This window comes from Podarcis melisellensis, assembly GCF_964234715.1.
Source record: "Podarcis melisellensis genome assembly, chromosome: 6".
NCBI classification, from domain to species: Eukaryota; Metazoa; Chordata; class Lepidosauria; order Squamata; family Lacertidae; genus Podarcis; species Podarcis melisellensis.
The window spans coordinates 58,578,684-58,598,896 of NC_138538.1; the positions used below are offsets into that span (position 1 = coordinate 58,578,684).

At 40.0% G+C, this 20,213-nt stretch overlaps 1 protein-coding gene across 3 annotated transcripts; it reads right to left on the minus strand.

Moving 5' to 3' along the window:
* Nucleotides 1-357: 357 nt before the first annotated feature.
* MYSM1 (Myb like, SWIRM and MPN domains 1) lies at nucleotides 358-20,120 on the minus strand. 3 transcript variants are annotated; one of them, XM_081915765.1, is made up of 20 exons: nucleotides 19,987-20,120; nucleotides 18,492-18,567; nucleotides 17,832-17,902; nucleotides 15,899-15,976; nucleotides 15,778-15,801; nucleotides 15,354-15,432; nucleotides 14,743-14,841; nucleotides 13,306-14,036; nucleotides 12,063-12,193; nucleotides 10,541-10,644; nucleotides 9,689-9,766; nucleotides 8,668-8,756; nucleotides 8,323-8,377; nucleotides 8,192-8,242; nucleotides 7,280-7,354; nucleotides 6,091-6,279; nucleotides 5,798-5,813; nucleotides 3,760-3,865; nucleotides 3,580-3,637; nucleotides 358-1,939 (listed from the first exon to the last, which is right to left on the minus strand). In XM_081915765.1, exons 1-20 carry the CDS (start codon nucleotides 20,061-20,063, stop codon nucleotides 1,775-1,777), a joined length of 2,352 nt encoding a protein of 783 aa, XP_081771891.1. In that variant the 5' UTR covers nucleotides 20,064-20,120; the 3' UTR covers nucleotides 358-1,774. The 3 variants fall into 3 exon arrangements, with proteins under 3 accessions (XP_081771891.1, XP_081771889.1, XP_081771890.1); XM_081915763.1 differs by having other exon boundaries at nucleotides 5,681-5,813; nucleotides 19,987-20,119; XM_081915764.1 differs by lacking the exon at nucleotides 15,778-15,801 and having other exon boundaries at nucleotides 5,681-5,813; nucleotides 19,987-20,119.
* Between the last annotated feature and the right edge of the window lie 93 nt (nucleotides 20,121-20,213).

The following is a 20,213-nucleotide window of genomic DNA, read 5'->3' on the forward strand; positions in this document are numbered from 1 at the left end:
CCAGAACTGACTCAGACAAACTATGAAACAGTCCAATTTCCAAATAAATGCCAAATCAGGATGAAAACCAAATCTTGTGGCCGGTGCAAAACCTTAATATTTACACACAATGAACAAGCAACAAAGTCTGCCTGGCTTTTTGACCCAAAGTTTGAAATATGTGCAATTAGAAATTGAAATTGATCTTGTACTGTTTAGCTGAACCCCAGGACATTTAGCACTTAATGGTTTGATACAAAAGGATGCTCCTAAATGCAAATCTATGAGAGAAAAACAAATAAATCTGCAATGTTTGTGGGATTTTTTTCAATTTTTTTATGTACAGAAATACTAATTTGAAGCCAAACAACATTGAAATCATCTTCACACAATTTATTGAAGGGGCAATGTGAGCAAGAAGAGTTCTTTGCATTGTTTTAATGATAAAATCCTTCTCAATTCCTGATAAAGACATCACGGGCAAATATACCTGTATTGTGCTTTTATATGAGGGTCAAATAGTCCAGTAATTCTCTTCTGTACAAATATACAATATTTACATTGCTGTCATATGGCAATATGCAGATTTACAATAAGGATGTAAACAATAAAATTTAGAAGCTGCAATATGATTATCACATAACTCTGTAAAACATAAACTATGGTTTTGGATATTCCAATCCAGAGGAATTCCCAGATATTATTTAGCAATAATGCTAGAATTTCAATGGGGAAGATGAGGCATTGGATCACATGCAACTTGGAAGTCGTAATGGTCTAAGGAGTCAAGTAACAGGTAATATTTCAAAAGCAATGCGAATACACCTAGTGCACTATGATACAGGGTCCCTTGCATGCAGATGATTACTGAGTCAAATATATTCTAATACTGAACTAAAGGGGCTAAAGTGGAACATGTTGCACATCCATCCATAACTTTCACAGGGTAAAAATAATAAAAAAGTCCACCTGGGATTCAAGAATAAAGTTATATAATCCTTCAGAAAATGTATTACTCCTTTGTACGTCTTTCATATTTAGTACACAGTCTGAGTTGTGATACCCAAGGGTCAAGGGAATGTTTTAAGCACAATTCTTGATTCTATTTGGAAAGTCTCAGCCTTCTTTCCCTAGTTCTTGAGAAATGAACAAGGCCACCCAAACTCTGCAAAGCTATACAATTAATCTGGATAGAAGAATTTGATATGAAGGATTTATTAGTCCAATATTGTTTTGCTACTGCAGACTTCTGTTGCAAGCAGTAAGCCTCTTGAATGGGCTGGGCACGCATCAAGTGAGAAACTCAAGGCTGAGATGCTCAATGAGAAATCATATCCTTGTTGTCTTGTGGTTTTCCATCCATTCCCGATTTCAGCAATATGCAATACAACTCAGTTTATCCACTGGACAAAATGTGCTTGCAGATACATTAGACATTGAAATGTATAACACAGGGGTGTTCCCTAAAATGGCACAAGGTAGGCAATATAACTAATTTATGTTAACATCAAATTTCTAATAGCTCTTGGTCCAAGCAGAACACTATCACTTCAGCTATTTGGGGCAACAAATGGCGCAACTGTTTTATCCAAGTGGTGGACTGCCAAGTAGTTCATTCATCTCTTTGAAACAACCATAATTTCAGAAGATTAGAAGTTATGTCAGAGATCAGATAGTTTGTCATGATTGTTTCACACTGTCTTTCAGTAACAGTCATTTTCTTGACCCACAGTGGATGCTGTCACGTTCAAGAATGGACACATAATAAAGTGAGCATTTATTCTTTTCAGCACTATCATATTGGCAGGTCATTTGGACACATGCTATTTTCTTCAGCAGTATCATTCCATTTCTCACTATTGTATGTTGAAAGGAATAAGTTTTCTAGCTGTGCCAGGAATTCTTCAGCGATGAAACTATTTGCCACATTGCCTAGAGTCTTCCTCATACACTCCAACAACTAGTTTCAGATCAAAGAAAAAACAAACAAACCAGCATTGAAGCAACATTTAGGAAGAAAAGCCATCACAAATCTATTGGTATTCCTTAATCCGAATACCCTGAGGACTTGCTTTATATATGTTAGCACTAATTGAACTGTATCTGACCATTTACACAGATCTTTCATTCATTCAACAGCTGGCTTCTGTTCAAAGAACTGTCAAAGCAGTGAATAATCCTACAGTGTGTTAACACATTTGAATTTTAAAACTTACTAACATGTACTATTATATGTGCAACTTGTCACGAACGTTCATAACTCTCTAAGTATCTGTAATGGTTCTAGGGGTTGCTCGTGTGTAAGTTGTCGCCACTCCTGGCTAGGTTACCTGGGTGAACCCTTTCTGTCTGGACAGCCTTTCACCCGTGGCTGTCTCAATCACTGGCAGAATCCGTCAGTGGGCGTTTCTTGAACTTCTTCCAGCAAAGAAGTTCTTTGACGCCTAGTCTCCTCCTACTCTCCCTGCGCGGAAGTCTTCTGCGCAGGGAGGGTGTGGGCAGTGGAGGACCTGTGCTCTCCCCGCTGGTCTCCGGTGAGGAGTCCTGTAGCCCCCTCGCCAATTCCCCCATCTGCCCCCCTTCTCCACTGGTGCTCCGCTGATTTCCTTCCCCAGCAGAAGGGCTGCCTGTCTTCCTACTGGGACCCTCTCCGGCATCCCTCTGGAGCCTTCCCTCTGCCTCTGGCTCCGATGGCAGCTCCCTGACAGTATCCTTTACCAAAATCCATGCAAAAGTGACCAAAGCAAAAGAACCCCTCTAATATGTGGATATCTCTATCTAACAGTCCAAGAAAAACAATTCCGCACAGCACCATCTAAAATTTGTTTTTCACTGCCTATGTAAGACACCTGTCAGGGAACTGCCATCAGAGCAAGAAACGGAGGAAGGGCTCCTGAGCGATGCCGGAGAGGGGACTAGCAGGGGGGAAGGATTTCAGCGTAACACCCATAGAGAAGAGAGGGAGATGGAGGAATTGGTGACAGGGCTCCAAGACCCTTCACCCGAAACTAGTGGAGAGAGCGCTGGGACGCCCCTGCCTTCCCCTTACTTGCGCAGACACGTTCCACGCAGAGAACATAGGAGGAGACTCGGGGTCAAACAGCTTTTATGCTGGAAGAGGTTCAAGAGACGCCCACTCTCGGATTCTGCAAGTGACTAACAGGTCACGGAGGGCGAGCTCTGACCCTAAGCATGGTTGGGCAAGCAAACTAACTAAACTGAAGGCAATTTACGCACAAGTAACCCCTCACAACCATTACAACACCCATTCCACTATTAAGAGACAGGCACCTAAAATGATGCCCATGACAGGAAAACATCCTACTTTGTAGCCCATCCTCAAATGTAACAATTAAATCAAAAGACATTTTTATGAAAACATTTTGAAATCCATTTGCAAAAACCAAAACAAGCTACCCTGAAGGAAAACACAAAACATTAGTAGCCAACAAACATTAGTTACATTTGGGTATAGCTTTTGCATATGCCTGTTGCTTCCAACCCAGTTCCACGAATATTTAAGATTTCTATTATAACTAGACAAGATTAGACTTCTTTAGGTATTTATAGGCAAGAAGCAAATGTATTTACAATTATTACCTTCTGCAGACAGGTCAAATCTGAATCTCTATGGAATATTTTATCCATGGGCACCCAGCTGTTGGAAAAATATGACAACACTGTATCAGTCAATATATAAAAACATTCTCTATTGAAATGCAAATACAGTAATTTGGAACTGGCTTACTACAAGATTCTGAAATGCAAGCAGCCACACACCTATGAGACATCCTGTATTTTCCAATTATCCATCGTGTTTTTTCCAGTACTAATTCCCATTTAGGTTCTTCCAACATCTGTGCCACTTCAAACTTGTATGGCAGGCCTGCAAGCCATTAAAACATATTATGCATGGAATATTACACTTCCTACTTTTTGACATGCGTATCTTACATCCCTGGGAGGAGCAAAAATATATGCACATAAAACAGCAATGTACCATCAAGAGTGAGCCCATTTAGCCTAGTTGTAGCCTGAAGTAGCTTCAATCCCAGAATTAGGTTTAACAGCAATATTTTGTAAAGTAGAAATATTTGTTTGAATGCAAAGTAAGACTCTGATCTGAAGCACGGGCCAACTCCTGTTCATTCAAAGTGCTCTGGACTTCTATTTCTGGTCCTGTATCACACGACAAATGTCTGTTTAAGCCAGGCTCCCCCAACTGGGTGCCCTTCATATGTTTTGTACTATAAATTCCATTACCCCAGGGCTGATAGGAGTTGTAGTTCAACGTATCTGGAGAGCACTAGGCTGTTTCTCTCTCTCTCTTATATGCACAACATTCTGCACATGTAAACCTTTAATGGCTTAAATTCACAATACTTCCCCCCCCCATCCCTCTTTCCACTGCAAGATAAATCTGCATTTTCATTTATTCAAACTGCAATTGTCCTCATGCTCAGGATATCTGCTAAGGAAAGTATTAATGATAATATCAAAAGAGGGATTTCAAGACCGGCTTTGTCACCAAGAGATTAAAGACTAACTTCAGCACTTTTAGATTTTCACCCTATTCCATATGATCAGATTTCTATTTTTAAAAGATTTTTTCCTCACATTTATCAAAATTGCTTTGTAAATAATATTATTTTCTAAGATTCAGGTTTAACTAGATTATTCAAATTCAGAAAAAAGTGCTTCCTATACTTACAGACCCTCAGACATTTCATGGATACTGATGAGGTTCCCCCCCTCCCCACTTATAGGATAAGCAATAATTTGCAGCATAGAGGGAAGTTGTATACAAGTAGAAATGAGGAGCACAAGGTTAAACAGTTGGGCCAGATTAATTGTAACAGGACCTAGTGTTCAGGGAATAGTCTCAAATCTACGTGCTGCCTCCACCCCCGCCCCATGTGCATGAATTTCCTTCCCTACCTGACCCTTCTATCTACAGGTTATCATTATTAACTCTAGTTAAAACAAACTCAGAAGTGTTCTTAATTTACCTTTCAGCATCTGGGTAGACGGGGGTTGGGGAATTTGCATGCATGAGGTGGGTGCGAGGAATTTGTGCTATCTGAACCCCTAAATCCTGACTCCATGGTTCCATCCCAACCAGGCCATGGACTGCTACACACAGAAGGCAATATCCATCTACTGCAGAGTAGATTCACTGCAGTCAGTCAACATAAATTACTTAGATTCACTAATCTCAACAATTTCATTCTAACTAATGTTGGGTATCGCCCAAAAACATTTCTCTTCTTAACAGAGTGATTCAAATGAATCCTTGATTTCTGATCATCTTGTGCTATTGCTATTTTCATTTATTAAAAGACACCCTTACCACAACCCCCTAAAACATGCAGTGATTGCTCTCCGTGAGGATTAACCTTATGGTCTCCGTTCCAGTAAAACACCCCCATATTATTTACAGTGCAAATCTTATATTCCAAAAGTTTCTAATCCTAACCATGTATGCACAGAAGGAAGCCCTACTGGATCCAATGGGACTTACTTGGAAGTAACCAGGGTTAGGGCTGCAGCCTATTGTATTATATTTATTCTTTCTTTAAAATTATATATATTATTTCCCTTGTCTTACCAGTCACCGAATTTTTTCTCTTTCAAAATGTAACTTAAATGATGAGGATAGGAAGCAGATAGGCATTAGGAAATTTTTTTTAAAAGCACTTACGATAGGATCCATCAGGACTGGTCTCATCACTGATTACCAGACAAGTAATCTGGGAATGCGGAAGAGGGTTATTTCGATTATAAGGACTTATGATCACACCAACAAACATTGACCCACCTCTGGAGAAATAGCTCTGTATGGAAAAATATAAAAGGGCAATAATTTTATTTTTTTAAAGTTTGTGTTTATGAAAATAATCAAGAATGCAATGCAAACTTGCTTTCTGAAAAAAACCCCGTCTTACAATTAGAAGCAGTCACTTTAAAGGGTCGATAAATTATTTGGATAGTACTTTGAAATATTACCATTTACATAATTTCTAGTTTTCCTTTTCTCAACATTATTAAATTAAACATCAACAAAGCAGTCCCCTTGTATACACACACACACCAGGGGGTAGTGGTTGTTACCTGGTATTTTGCCTGCGTATCAATATCTCGTATTGAAGGATTAGGGTCAAAGGCAGGGTGAGAATGATACCACCCAATAATACTGTAACCTCTAGCAGCAAGTGTCTCCGATGCCTGTGTTTGAGATACTGGGTCCATCTCACACTGCAATCCTGTACTGAGGCTATTGCACGGTTCTGCTGCGCAAATCTGTAATGAACCAATCAGATTGGAGGCCTTACAATTCAGTGGTGGTGTAGTGTTTGATTCTAGAGGACAATACACATGGGGAGCAATCTGATAGAGCAAGATCTGCTTGGATGAACAGGGCTAGGATCCAGCGTAACGTCTCAGGGTAGTCAAGGGTACCCTCATCCACAACTCCTCATCCTTGTGGTCCAGCAAGAGATAGGCTGGCATCTTCCCCCCAGAGCCTGGCTGAACTTAAACTGGCATGGCAAGAGATTACAGTTAAGAGAGCAAAAAGGGTGATATAACTCAAACACTATCTTAAAGGCTTGTTTCCCCTCTGCTACACTTAAGCCAAGTCAGCCATATGTAGCCCTGCTCCTGAAGAGAGTTTAAATCTGGTATACTTTTCACCAGCTTCACTCACACCTTGCTTCGAACCAGCTTCTTGGGTGTAGGATTGCTCCATTGTTCAAAAAACTAGCAGCTTCCTGGATTCCATACTGACTACAGGAAAGGTATTACAAGGATATAGTAAGATGCTTAAAGGATGCTTATATATGGATGCTGCAAAAGCCTCTGGGGTTAATCCAGTCTACTCAAAGATGCTCCCATAAATCATAAGAAAATCCTGTTTCCCTCTAATCCCTCTGGGAGATTAGGTACGTGAGCAGGTACTAAGATCTGTTCCTCGTAATAGGCTGGTTTAATGCCTATTGCACTAGACTAGATTAAGGCTGTTTTGTGTTTATGTTTATTACTGCAGGTTACAAACATATTAAACCATAAATATTATAATAATGTCCCAAAGGAGCAGATAAAACCAGATAATAATAATAATAAAGTTTTTAAAAATACTGTAGTTTCAAAAAATATATATCCATAAAACTTTGGAAAAGTAGATTGGTCTTAGCTAGTGCTGAAAGGGCAATACAGTGAGCACCAGCCATTCCTCGGAGGTGAAGGGCATTCCACATTCTGGGAGCCATGTTACTGAATTTTAAACATGCATGATACTTACTTCAACTATTCCATCAGTTTCAGAGTATCTTCCACCTAGCAGTCCTATTACTTCTGCCATTGAAACATGGGCATGCTAAAGACATAAGAAAAAATCATTTGGATATCTTAAAGAGTTCGGTAGTGAAACCATGTATGATAACCCCACCCACCCACACCCTGAAAGCTCTTCATACCTCTGCTTTATCACCATTAATTACACAGATGCTGCACTTAGATCCAACCCTAAACTGTGGTTTAGTGCTATGTGAATGAGCTTTATGTACTCCCTCCCTTTTCCTGGGGCTAAACCAGGTCATTACCTGGGCATTTTTGCCAGTGCTGATAAAAATCAAGCCAGTTGCTCCCATAAGGGACTTTGAAGATCAAAAATTACACAGCCATCTTTACTTAGTTAGTAGGATAAACACTAAATAGTGCCCTTGAGGCTCCAACAGTTACTTATGGATCAACAACAGATGAAAAAAGCAAAAGTACAAATATTCCCCCATTTCAGCAAGAAAGGTATTAAAAGATAGAATTTACTTTTCCCTTGCAGGTGATTATATTAACATTCTGAGTTTCTCTTCTGGCATGACTAATCACCCATGCTCATAAGAAGCATTATACTGTTGTGCAGCAGCATCACATTTATGACATCACATTTATTCCCATACCTAGTTACGAGATTTTCTCAGGGTTATCATCTTCTACAGAAACAAGAAATTATGGGCTGTTACTGCCATCACCCATGCCTTAGGTAAGCCAGGGGGGGAAAAAGCTTGGCCAGTTAAAGGGTGCAGATGGTATAGCAGTAGTCTCAACAGCAGGAATATGGAGGGTAATTGTGGTTTTGGTATAGATCAAGCCTTCCCTTTGTGCTTTGAAGTGAACCAAACAAATCGGGAAAATGGGTATAAAGTATAGTTCTTACCAAATCCATGATGAGAAGTGCCTCTGCAGCTACCGTTACTTGGAATGGCTCCTGAAAAGATAAAAATGATAAGGAAAGCCTGCTTAAGTAAACAAAGGTGTGCTCTTGCTTATTTATTAACTCATACTTACTGGTTTTTCTTCTGTGAAGGAACAGCAAGGGATCAGCTGAAAGGGATCAAATGAACTATAAAATGAAAGAAAATTGCTCTGAAAATATAGAATTAATAAAGGGGAAAACTCATTTTTTAAAAATCACATTTATTCTATTGTAGTTTTAATTACTATACACAAAAGTAGCAAATTGTTTGAACTTGTAGACTTATGTGGTAGTTTTTAAGAGTCACAGGAGTATCTCTGTGCTTTAGGCTCAGTGAAGTAGTACAATGTAAGTGTGCTGCTAAGCAGAAATTATACTGAAAGTAACATAAGCTACCTTTGCTAAAATATATTGTAGGCATATACAAAAATGTAAACCTTTTGGGCTGCCTTTGTCCTTTAGATGCTTTCGGTGGTTTCAGCTTCTCCTCTTCTCTCCTCTTAGCTAGATCCTCAGCAGAAAGGTGCTAAAAACAAAACATCTTGATTAGTTAAAACAGCCTGAAGCTCCATCAGTGGGCTTAAGCACACTGAACCTCAGTTGTCCTGAATTTAGTAGGTGCCCACAGCTGCTGTCACTGTTAAGATGGGCCTCAGGGAACCAAGACCAAAAGTAGCTCTTTTGTTTGTTTTTATAGAAAGCTGGAAGAACTTCCTTCACTTTCCCATTTACTGTTCCAAGTTCAAGCAAACTATGAAACAGCATACGATTTTGTCACTCCACCTCTAGGCAAGGGCCTTCCTTCCTACCTGCTACATGGTGCTTCTGTTAAGACCATTGTATAGCTATAGTATGTCAAACTGAAAGGTTCACCTACTTCAGCACTCAGAGTAGCCAACTAGATGTTCTAGGGAAGCTCATGAAACAGGAAAGATGGCTTCTCAGTGATATTTGATGTTAAGAAGTATGCTGGTTCAAAACACAGAAGTCCCAAACCCAAGTATTTTATCTCCTATTTACATGAAGACCTTTCATTCACGAACCTTAGATCTATTTACTTATGCTACTGCTGCAACAGTTTACTCCACACATTACATGAAGCACATCATGCTTCTGTCTGTTTTAAACCTACAGCATATAAATTTCATGGATGACCTCTGGTTCTGAACTTTAGGTCAATGGCTCTTGAATCATGTTTTAGGACACAATAACAAAATGATCAAGGAGCTGGAGCAACTTCCCTAAGAGGAAAGGCTACAAAATGTGGAACTTTTTAGTTTTATTTTGCAATACTTTAGTATTTTTACTTAAGTTTAAATTTTTCTAAGTCGCCCTGAAACCTCAAAGGGTGGGTTACAGTCACAGCTCACATAATTAAATAAAAGCGCTTCACTGCAGGAACAACTTGACTTTCGCGAGGAGTTGAAAAATATCAGAAAAATTTAAAAGTGATGTTACCTCAAAAGTCTGTCCTTCCAAATCTTTGGCATCACACCAGTTTCCCCAGGGGTCTCTGACGCGCCGTCTCCTTGTCCGCTGTGGCAAACAGAAACACATGTGCAGGTCTGTTCAAGGGCATAAACTCAGCAGTATTTGTATAAGCAATTCACATATTGTTGTGGAGTAGCAGAATGTGGATGGGCATGCTCACAATAAGCTTCTGAATACAGATCACTGGTCTACTTGGACTGGTCTGAACCTACTTTTTGAACTTGTGTCAAGGTTAAGCCATCAGCCACCTGGGCCCATAGTGAACATTGCATTACTATACACCAAAATGATGTGGGTCAATTCCAAGTTGGCAATAGATAGTGTAGAAACGTGCTTTATAAAAATTAAAGAACCAGCACTACCATTTATTCACTCCATAAAGCACAGCATCCAATACTTCTGCTTCTATGCACCAATCATTTGTAAGGTTTCTACTTATGGTAGAGATACTCAGTACACATAAACACACACCTTGCATATACATTTCTTTCCTATTCACTTGATTTCTTAAAAGACGGTTTATTTGGTTTCAGTCAATGAAGTGAAATGCACTGGATCCAAAGAGCCACTTTTTATGTATTTGACAAACATTCTTTCCTGAAAGCAATGTATAATTTAAAAAGCCCCATACAAAAATAGTAGTATGAGCAGAACTTCAATACATAATTTATTTAGCCCAGAAAGATCTAAGCAATGTTTGTGAGAAAAGGTACTCTATTTGGCTTCCCAATCAGCAATACTATAGTCACACACTGCAGGAATGTGATCAAAAGGCAGTAAAAGAAGAAATGTGGCACATAAATTACATTTCCATCGTACCATAGACTGTAGACGCTGCACAAGCTGATATGCTTCTATAGTGTCTTTGCCTTCTCTGGGTCGAATTTTGTCAACTTGCTGTGGTCTATTATATATCGCCTGCTCTGTAGAAATGAGCAAGAGAACTAATTCAGATGCGTAAGAAGTGAGGTACCTGGTTGTCACAACCAAATGATGGCTTTACTCTTGAATGTCTTTAGATTCTAACCACCAAGAGTTAAAGATAAATCATTTAAATTGTTCTTCACAAAATGAAAGTCATGACATGGCTAAGTAAGTGTCTCACAAACAAAACAATAATGCCACCTAATGTTTAGCCACCTGAGCCAACCAAGCCAAGGGGGCTACACAGACAACACTAGAAGGAAAATTAAGAGAAAAAAACATGAATGATATCAGGTGGTAGTGGCATTTAGGCCATATTGAACAGTACACTATTTCAGCAGGTGTCTCTTAGCTTCTATTCACTGAATATATAGTACCGGTCCAATTATTTCTCAAAGCTTTAAAAGAAAAGAAAGAAAAGAAAGGACAAAGAGTTGTCCTTTTTTAATGTGAAAAAATATTGAATGGCTTTATACAAAAATGAAGCTAGGCCCAAATGGTGCAGATCCCCCTTAGGGACGTTTAGTAAGTCTTTTACTGCTTGTTCAAAGTATTCAAACCAGTTTGTTTAGAAGCATTACTTAATGTGACAAGCAAACTGGGTCACATAATGGCAGAGCTTCCCCTTGCCATTCAACTATGTTCCATTCAGCTATGTTCAGTTCTTAGCTGACCCAGTACAACTTCTTTCTGTGGTTCTTGGGGGGATCCATTTGACCATGACTGGAGGATAGGTTTGAGCTTAAAGCTTTGCTTTTTGTTCTAGCTTTCCCACAGACAAGGAACTTGAGTAAGAAAAGAGGGAAAGGAAGGGTTTCTGAAGCCTATCAGAGAGGAATGGACGCAAAAACAAAGCTACATGTAGATTCTGAGCATCTATGCAGGCAGTCAAAGGAGGTTAGCTGGCCACAGTCTGCAGCCATGGCAACAGATCTAACACTTAGGAGGACTAATCATCACCTGTCCAAGAAAGTCACGTTTCTAGACACCACTACAGCCATGGTAACCATAAGAGACTCAAAAGAACAGGAATATTAAACAGTATTCCTCCCCCCCTTCTTTTTTTACATAAGCACATTTTTTAAATCTGGTGTATAGGCTACAACGTAGAAGGACAATATTTGGGGTAAAGTGAAGTGAAGGATTGCCACAGGGCACCTTCTGGACTAACTTCTGCCTCAACCAATAACCACACTGGTCATGTTTTCCATCTCTTTCTGTTCAGAATTTTAAAATATATGTTTCTAAATGTACCCCCATATGCTTCCCATGGCCCATTTATTTTCTGATTTTAGTTTCTATATAGTAAATGTGTTACAATAGAACTGATGAACATTACAAGCAATTTTGGAGACTCTTGTGAAAAAGCAAAATAAAAATATAAAACTAAATGAACAGACTGAAGTTTTCTTCCTACCACAACCAAAGTTAATTGCTCCTATTAGCTCCAGGTATGTGTGTATCCGTCCTATACAGTTAACATCCCCACAGTTCTTCAGCCCTGGGCGTACTGAAGTCTTGTTCAGATATTTTGGTTTGATTCTTTCCCTATAATAAAAGACCACCACAAATGATAAAATAAAGCATTACCTGGGCAATTAAGTTAGCAGCATTTGATATTTCTTGATGTATCCCATTAGTGGGAGTAGAAGGAGTCCATTAAACATGAACCATTCCACTCATGCAGAGATTTGCCCACCTGGGTCAGAAGTAGTCTATCATGGGCTAGGCCAGAGCCTTATCTCCCAACCCCCCATGGGCCAAGTATTAACAAGTGGGCACAGCTGCCCACCTATCCATCACCTCATGTCACATGTCCCATTTTTGACCACATGCTTTGAAATCAAACAATGAAGGTAAAGGCAATGCATTATGTGAGCCCCGACAATCAGCTACTTTCCTTGTCTTGCTGTGTGCAGGACTCCGTTTTGGTTGAATCACATTTTTTTCATGCCTCATAAAGGTAAAGGTACCCCTGCCCGTACGGGCCAGTCTTGACAGACTCTGGGGTTGTGCGCCCATCTCACTCAAGAGGCCAGGGGCCAGCGCTGTCCGGAGACACTTCCGGGTCACGTGGCCAGCGTGACATTGCTGCTCTGGCGAGCCAGAGCCGCACACGAAAACGCCGTTTACCTTCCCGCTGGTAAGCGGTCCCTATTTATCTACTTGCACCCGGAGGTGCTTTCGAACTGCTAGGTTGGCAGGCGCTGGGACCGAGCAGCGGGAGCGCACCCCGCCGCAGGGATTCGAACCGCCGACCTTTCGATCGGCAAGTCCTAGGCGCTGAGGCTTTAACCCACAGCGCCACCTGCGTCCCTTTCATGCCTCATACATGACATCATATATGACATCAGGTGTAGGACATGTGGATGTGGCTTGGCCAACACAGCCTTATGGGCTAAATGACAAGGGTCTGGCAGGTTCCCTACTTTGGGGGCTAAGCAACCAACACACATGTGTAATTTTGAGCTAACCAATGACCCACCCTGGTCAAGCTCCAAAGGAGGAAGATACAATCAACCAGCTGCAATCAGTAAAGGAACTGGCTATCACTTGTCTGGAAAATGGATTGCGTAAAGGAAGGATATTAAATATCCACACTGTTGCTTTGCATACATTCCCCTTACTGTATAATTTTCCAACAGGCTTATATTGCTTACCACTGATCCAAAATATAGTTTCTAATTTTCAGGTAGCGCTCAGGTGTTTTGGCTTGTCGTCCCACAAAAAATTCTGGTATTGCCTGCTTTTCTTCTTCTAGTACTGTTTGTCTATCTATTTCTACTTCTTGATCTGGTGGCTTGAGCTCCTCTGCATCTATCTGATTCTCCTCTTCCAGTTGGTTGGAAGGATGGAAAAGAAGACTGTTTTCAGTGAAGTCTGTCTGTTCTCTGCAATTCTCTGGATTAGGAAACCAATCGGTATCATCAGAAATTCCTTTCCCATCACATTTCTGATTTTCTGAAACCATGGTTCCATGACCACTGTTCTCAGAGCATGACATTGCAGTCTCTAGACTCTCAACTGTGCTCTGCTCTGGCTTTGGAATTAATCTTGATGTTAACAGAACTGAAGGCATGTGTCCAGCAGAATCCAAGATAGGCTCTGTCCAGCTGTTCTCTCCTGATGGACTTTTTGGAATATCTAATAAATCAGACTTTCCAGCTTCTTGTTGTGGTACATTGCAAAGTAGCTCATCCACCTCATCTGTAATATCTACTTCCTCATCATCTGATAATTTTTCAATTTTCACTGCATTTAGATTAGGGTCTGCCCGACCTCTTAAGAGTGCCCATGACACCTCCTTCCCTTCATCATCCTGATTGACGCTGGGAAGAGGAACATTGACATACTGCTGCAGTTCCACTTTTTCTGAGCCATCCGTTTTTGCCTTAACAGAAAAGTACATTAAAACGAGTTAAGGATGACAAAGTAAGAAAGTCTAGATGAATAACAGTGGTTAAAAAGAGACATTTATTAATTTTAAGTCATGTTTGTTTGTTGTTTCCTTAAATTTCTTAATAAAAACTGGGCCCTCTTGCAAAAGACCTTTAATTTTGCCAATTTTGGTGAATGGCATTCACCAGATAACGACATTCACAAGGGAAACACACAGCTTATCAAACCAAATAATAATATGAATTTCTATCACAGCTCAGCATTTGCCAGCTAAAAACTTATCCAGCTGTTTTTGACTGTGGAAAAGAAAAATATGTGCTTCTTGCTTCAGACTTTTAGAAGCCTCTATTTAGTAAATTTAGCAGTACAGTGTGGTGATGTAGAGTAAGAGTCCTCCTCTTATGGACCTCAGCTGCTCATGTCTGAGCAAGGTTGATAGGGGATAACCCTGTTGATCTTTGTCGACAGTGGACAAAGAACGGTAGAGTTATCCCTTAACGTTTAATCAAATTTAAAAGCCCTTTTTGAAAAAATGCAGGCGGTCAATATTACAGGAAATTAAAAATGAATGCAAAAATCATTTGCTGTGGGAGACTAACGAAGAAAGCTTCAAACGAAGTAATCCTTTTTTAGTAATCTGTTGGCAAGGTTTGCTACCAAGTCATTCTGTCAACTGAAAGTTGTTATATCAAGTTTACCTTGTTCTTAAAGTACTGCCTGGCAAAGCTCTTTACTTGGAGAACATTGCGACTTCCAATCATCATGGCAATTTTTGTCCATCTTCTGCCAAATTTAGCCTAATGGAAAATAAACATGACTTCAGCTCTTAAGTCAAAACAAATCAATTTAATATAGCATCTGAAGCTTCCACTGCTTTGTTTTTACCCCATCTAAGTTACTTGTTCACTAAAAACCTCTTTCTCTCCCACTCTGGGGCAGCTTTTTACCAAGAGAAGTGTGTTAAGATAGCAGGTAAGAGTTTTGAGAAAGTGAAGGAAAAGGAAAAGTACTTGAGCCCATGGCTTAAAAAATCCCATTAAATAGCTAGGCACATATATCATACATAAGTAATCCACTTCATCTAAAAATTCATGTTGGCTGCATAGGAATCTCATCCAGCATGAAACTATTTTAGTATTAAAATTCTTCACTAAAGGTACACTGTATAACACTTTGTTACATTTTAAAACAAATAACATGCCATGCTGTACAAATGTACCTTAAACACTTTTAATTACCTGAAGAACATTGAGATTTCCACTTCTAATGGCATTTACTACTAAAAACATTAACCACAGGAAATATTTACCAGTCCTTGTTCAAATAGTTCTTTTTCTTTCACTGTCCACTTTAGCGATCCACTAGCTGATTTTGTAGGTGAGCGTATCCTTACATAAAAATAAAGCAAAATGCCTTTGTGTAAAACAAAAAGATGCCAGGAAACGGTATCTAAACATACATTTTTAAATAGAATTTAATCACTAGAAATAACATGTACATAAATATACTTCGAAACTGGGTGTAGGCATTTTAGTCAACTGCCTAAATAGAAAACTAGATTTTTTAAAAGAAGCAGGAGGTAGCGTCAGGGTATGCAACAAAGAAACCAGCGTAAAAAATGCAATTTTTGCAGGGTTTTTTTTTTTTAAAAAAAGCATCAACATGAGTCCTAAAGGTATTCAGATATTCAGTACAATCACTTAATACTTAGCCGTGACATTAGAAGTACATACGTTGCTTTTGCTTCTTTCTTGTGGCTGTAAAGTGCAAAACAAGACAAAGGCAAGTTTGTAAAGATGGCGAGTCTTTTTAACACAAATTCCCCCCTCTTTGAAATATTACACACCACATTACCTTTTTGTGCACTTTTTATCACTTTCCTTCAGTTCATGCCAAATTTTTTCTGGAAGGGATTTGCTAGATAGATAATATCTGGAATTCATTAAGGATTTTCTAAAGTACTGTTAATGAAGTTCTTTGCATGCTACTGTTTTCATAATTAATAATTTATCATACCAAAAAATCTGTAACTGCAGTCCAATGGATTGTAAATTGTAGTACATGGATTAGCTATAAACTAACAGCAAACACCAGTAGAACAGTATTTAATGCAGAGAAATACAAAGGTCAGAAGTCAAACTACGTCCAATGAGTCTTACTCCCTATTAAGCATGTCTACGATTACAGTTTAAAGCCAGAAAATTGATCCCAACTGTGCAACTTTCAGTAACAGGTTGGAGGAAGAACAAAGAGAGAGAAATAGCAAGCACTCACCACAGTAACCTTGAAAATGATCTTTCAAAAGTTACAAGCCCAATAATAACATGAGAATTTAAAAGCTGTTTCTTGAAATAAGTCACTGTTCTTAAATTAATATAAGCTAAGCTCAGCTGTTTTGGCATTACAAAATTACAAACAAACAAAAGAAAAACCAAAAGAAAAACCAAAAGGGGCAAATTTCCTGAAACTTATTTTAGACATTTGTCTTGGGATAACTTCAAAGAAATAAACACATGAAAAGGTTTTTTTGGGCTTCCGCGCTCTGCCTTAATGAAGGCAGCCCCCATGACATCAGGATATTGTTGGCAAAGGAAAAACAAGGATGATTACGGGTAATCATCCTTGCAAATTCTGCCCAGGGATGAGGGGAATGGGCTTCACTTGCAGTTCGTCTCGGTACCTGGCTCTCGCTCTGGCATGGAATGCGGGGGGCAGGGAGGCGGTGAGAACAAAAGCACTTTGCCTGCAGAAAACCCTCTAATGTCTTTATTATTTACAAAGTGAACTGAATAACGCTATGAGGGCTTGGAATTTAATTGGACGTATAGTTGCTCATATATCTTCAGTTGAAAGGAAGGGTGAAAGGAGTCTGCAAACTGCCAAGGAACTGATAAGGTTCTTTATTGAGTCATCTGCAGATCGACAGACCACTCTTCTTCCCAGGCTCAGAGGAAAAATGGTGACAACAGTCTTTACTGGGACAGAGCAACTTTTGCAGCAGTTGTTAAAGCTCTTCGTGCAAAACAAAGAAGCACGGGATGGAGGGATGCAGACATTTATGGAACAACACTGGGATATCAGCTCCACCCAAGGCATGATGGATAACAGCAACAATTGGGGAAAAGAAAGACATAATATCTTACAAGGACAGGAAGAAGAACCATGGACAGAATAACTGCCATACACAGGAAGAACAAGGATATAGTTTTGAGTTCCTCACTTGCAGTTTTATAAATCATTTAATGTGTCAACACAAATAGAAGTTATTAATATTGCAGTTGCTGTATAAGGGATTATTATTACGACTGGAATGTTGCTTAAACTAATAAGATTTTGGATTGCAGAAATAAAGAAAATCATCAAATTTAGCATGCGGAGGGCCACTTTATCTAAATTATATAATTTGGTATTTGAATGATTGGTATTAATAACTGTATTATAAATTGGTATTGTTATAATGAGGCTATTATTGGACTGTAATTGAAAACGAATAAAAAACAAAGGACTACTCAAAGGGCACAAAAACCTGCTGACTGAGCCATGTTAATTCACCAGACCTTAATTATTAATCAGACACAAGTAGAAGGATAGAAACAGCAAGGCTCTCTTGTTAAAGAAGCCAGAGATGTCTGGCACCTTGGTGATTAATGAGAGTTTCCATCAGGTAGTCAGGGAGCAATTTCTAATCACAAAGTGTAGCCTATTGATTATAATCCTGCACTACAGCTTAATTTCTTACTTGGGTGAGGATTCTATTTTGTCATGCTGATTAATAAGTAAAGGATACTCTTCTTCCAACAACATCTTCTCAATGGCAGTCCTGTTTTCTTCACTAATTGTGCTATCAAGACTCCATGGCTAGGAGAAAAACATAAGTTATGGAACACTTGTTTTATATATTAATTCCAACCCCAACCCCAGAAAAGAGGCTAATACTTCTCACTTTCAGATGCAGAGCTGAACTGAAGAAGTAAATTTTCAAAATCTCCCAGGGAATTTGTGACAATTAATGAATTTAAAAGATTAACAGAAATCTCAAGTGCACCAAAAATCCAATACCTTTCTTAAAAACTGTGATAAAAGAACACGGAAAAGAATTTCAATAAGCACATTGTAAAGAACACAGGAATGACACCTCTTTATATTTCATGGCTGAAATCTGGAGGTCCCTTGTCATGTACAGATCAGCAATACCCCTTGTGCAAGCACTTGAAGATCTGTGTATAGAAAATCCAGGTTCCAATCAGCTGTTTTACACAGCTAGCTGGGAACACAGATCGTTCAAAGACTTCAGTATGTTTCCATGGAACAGCACAAGTTGTATTTTTATTATGCCCTTCAAATCCCAACTTATTTTTTGAAGTGATTATGATAGAAAGACCTCTTAAGATGTCTTCAAAAAGTTGGTCATTCTCTCAGTTAACAGCCCATTTCATAGGACACTTACAAGACCCATATCAGTTCGCCAAGTTGAATCAAGGTAATGATCTTGGAGTAAGCTGGATGAAGGATTTTCATAGCTTCTGAAATGAAATAAAAAAGCCATATACAGTACTTTAAAAACTGATCCTCTCAGAAGCTGAAATTATACAGCATTTTAATGCTTGGTAAATGTCACATGTTGCAATGCTTCAAAGCTTTGCACCCAATCCTATACTCCCCTTTTGCTAGTACAAGAAATATTAAATTTGAGGTGTAAAGCATTTAAGCAGAGACAATTTTTACGCTATTATATGATGTATCCATATGATGCTTTACCTCACAATTCTCACAAGTAGGAAACCAAATCCTGAGACTCAGGAAGTGTTTATTTTTTATTTATTTTTTAAGTCCTCCCTTTGTCAAATATATGGGAGGGGAAGTAGAGGAACTAATGTAGAAAGTTCATACTTATTCTTGTGGCACCTGCGCTACAGACAGAACCATCTACAGTAAACTGAAAGGAAGGATACTGATTTAAACATTTTTGACAGTGCTGTGACTATGCATTGGTGTGTGTCAAAATTAGGAAGGAATTAATCTAAGTCAGCAGTGGCTAACCCACGACTGTGCTTACACACACTGAAACCCTAACTGACATTGCATTTCATATTCCTCTGATCTTGCTGCTTTAGAAGGCCCCCTCCCATGAAGTATGAATGCAAGCAACTGATGGCACTCAACGCATCTAATGAAGTGAGACTGAAGTCCGTAAGAACTTCTGCTATAATAAATCCATTAAATGTCTTCAAGGTGTCAGAACTCTTGTTTCATTTCTCCTCCAGAAGATTTCCAGGAGAGAAAACCACCCACCAGCTGTTAGGTAGGTCAGGTCAGAAATTACTCCTGTGGAGCTCATACATGTCATTCTCCTGGACCACCTGCATCACAGACCCTACAAGTGTCCCTATTTTCCAGGGACAGTCCTGGAATTACAGAAACCATCCCGGTTTCTGATTTGATCCCAGAATGTCTCGCTTTTCCTTAGGACATCCTTGTTTTAACGGGAGAAATGTTGGAGGACCTGGAATAGGATGTCCCTGTTTTAATCGGAGAAATGTCGGGAGGGTATGACACTTCCTCGCGTGAGGGTGCCAAGCAGACCACTCTCTGTCTTGGCTCCAGAAGAACGGGGAGGCATGCCTTGCTCACACGAGGAAGACACTCGGGTGTAGGATACACGTTCTCTTCCTCCTTTAGGCTGACTTAAGGGCCGCGGCTGTGAGGCCAGAGCGAGATCTGAGCACTTCCATAAAGATGCGGGAGGAAAAAGAAACCTCCCTCCCACCGCGAAAGGCCCCTGCCAGAGGCCCAGCCCAGGCGCTGAGGCGACAGAAGCCCCCGGTCAGAGCCATGGCCCGCCTGAGGCAGCCGCCGCCAACGAAGGGGCTGCCGTTGGGAGCCTGGCATGAAGCGCGCGGGGCCCGGGCTGAAGGCCGAAGCCTGTCTCTCCCCGCACTCACCCCGCCTCCGCTTCCCCGGCGCCCCCCGCCGTTGCGTCCCCCTCGACGTCCACGTCGAGCTCCTCCACGGCCTCCATGCCGACACCCGCCCGCCGACGCCGCAGCCGCCGACACCGGAAGTCGCGGGAACAAAACAGGAAACGGGGAGTCCAAGGCCGGCCCAGGGAATGCGGTTCAACCATAGAGAGTTGTGAGCATGCGCCGCACGAAGATGCGAAGCTGCGGGC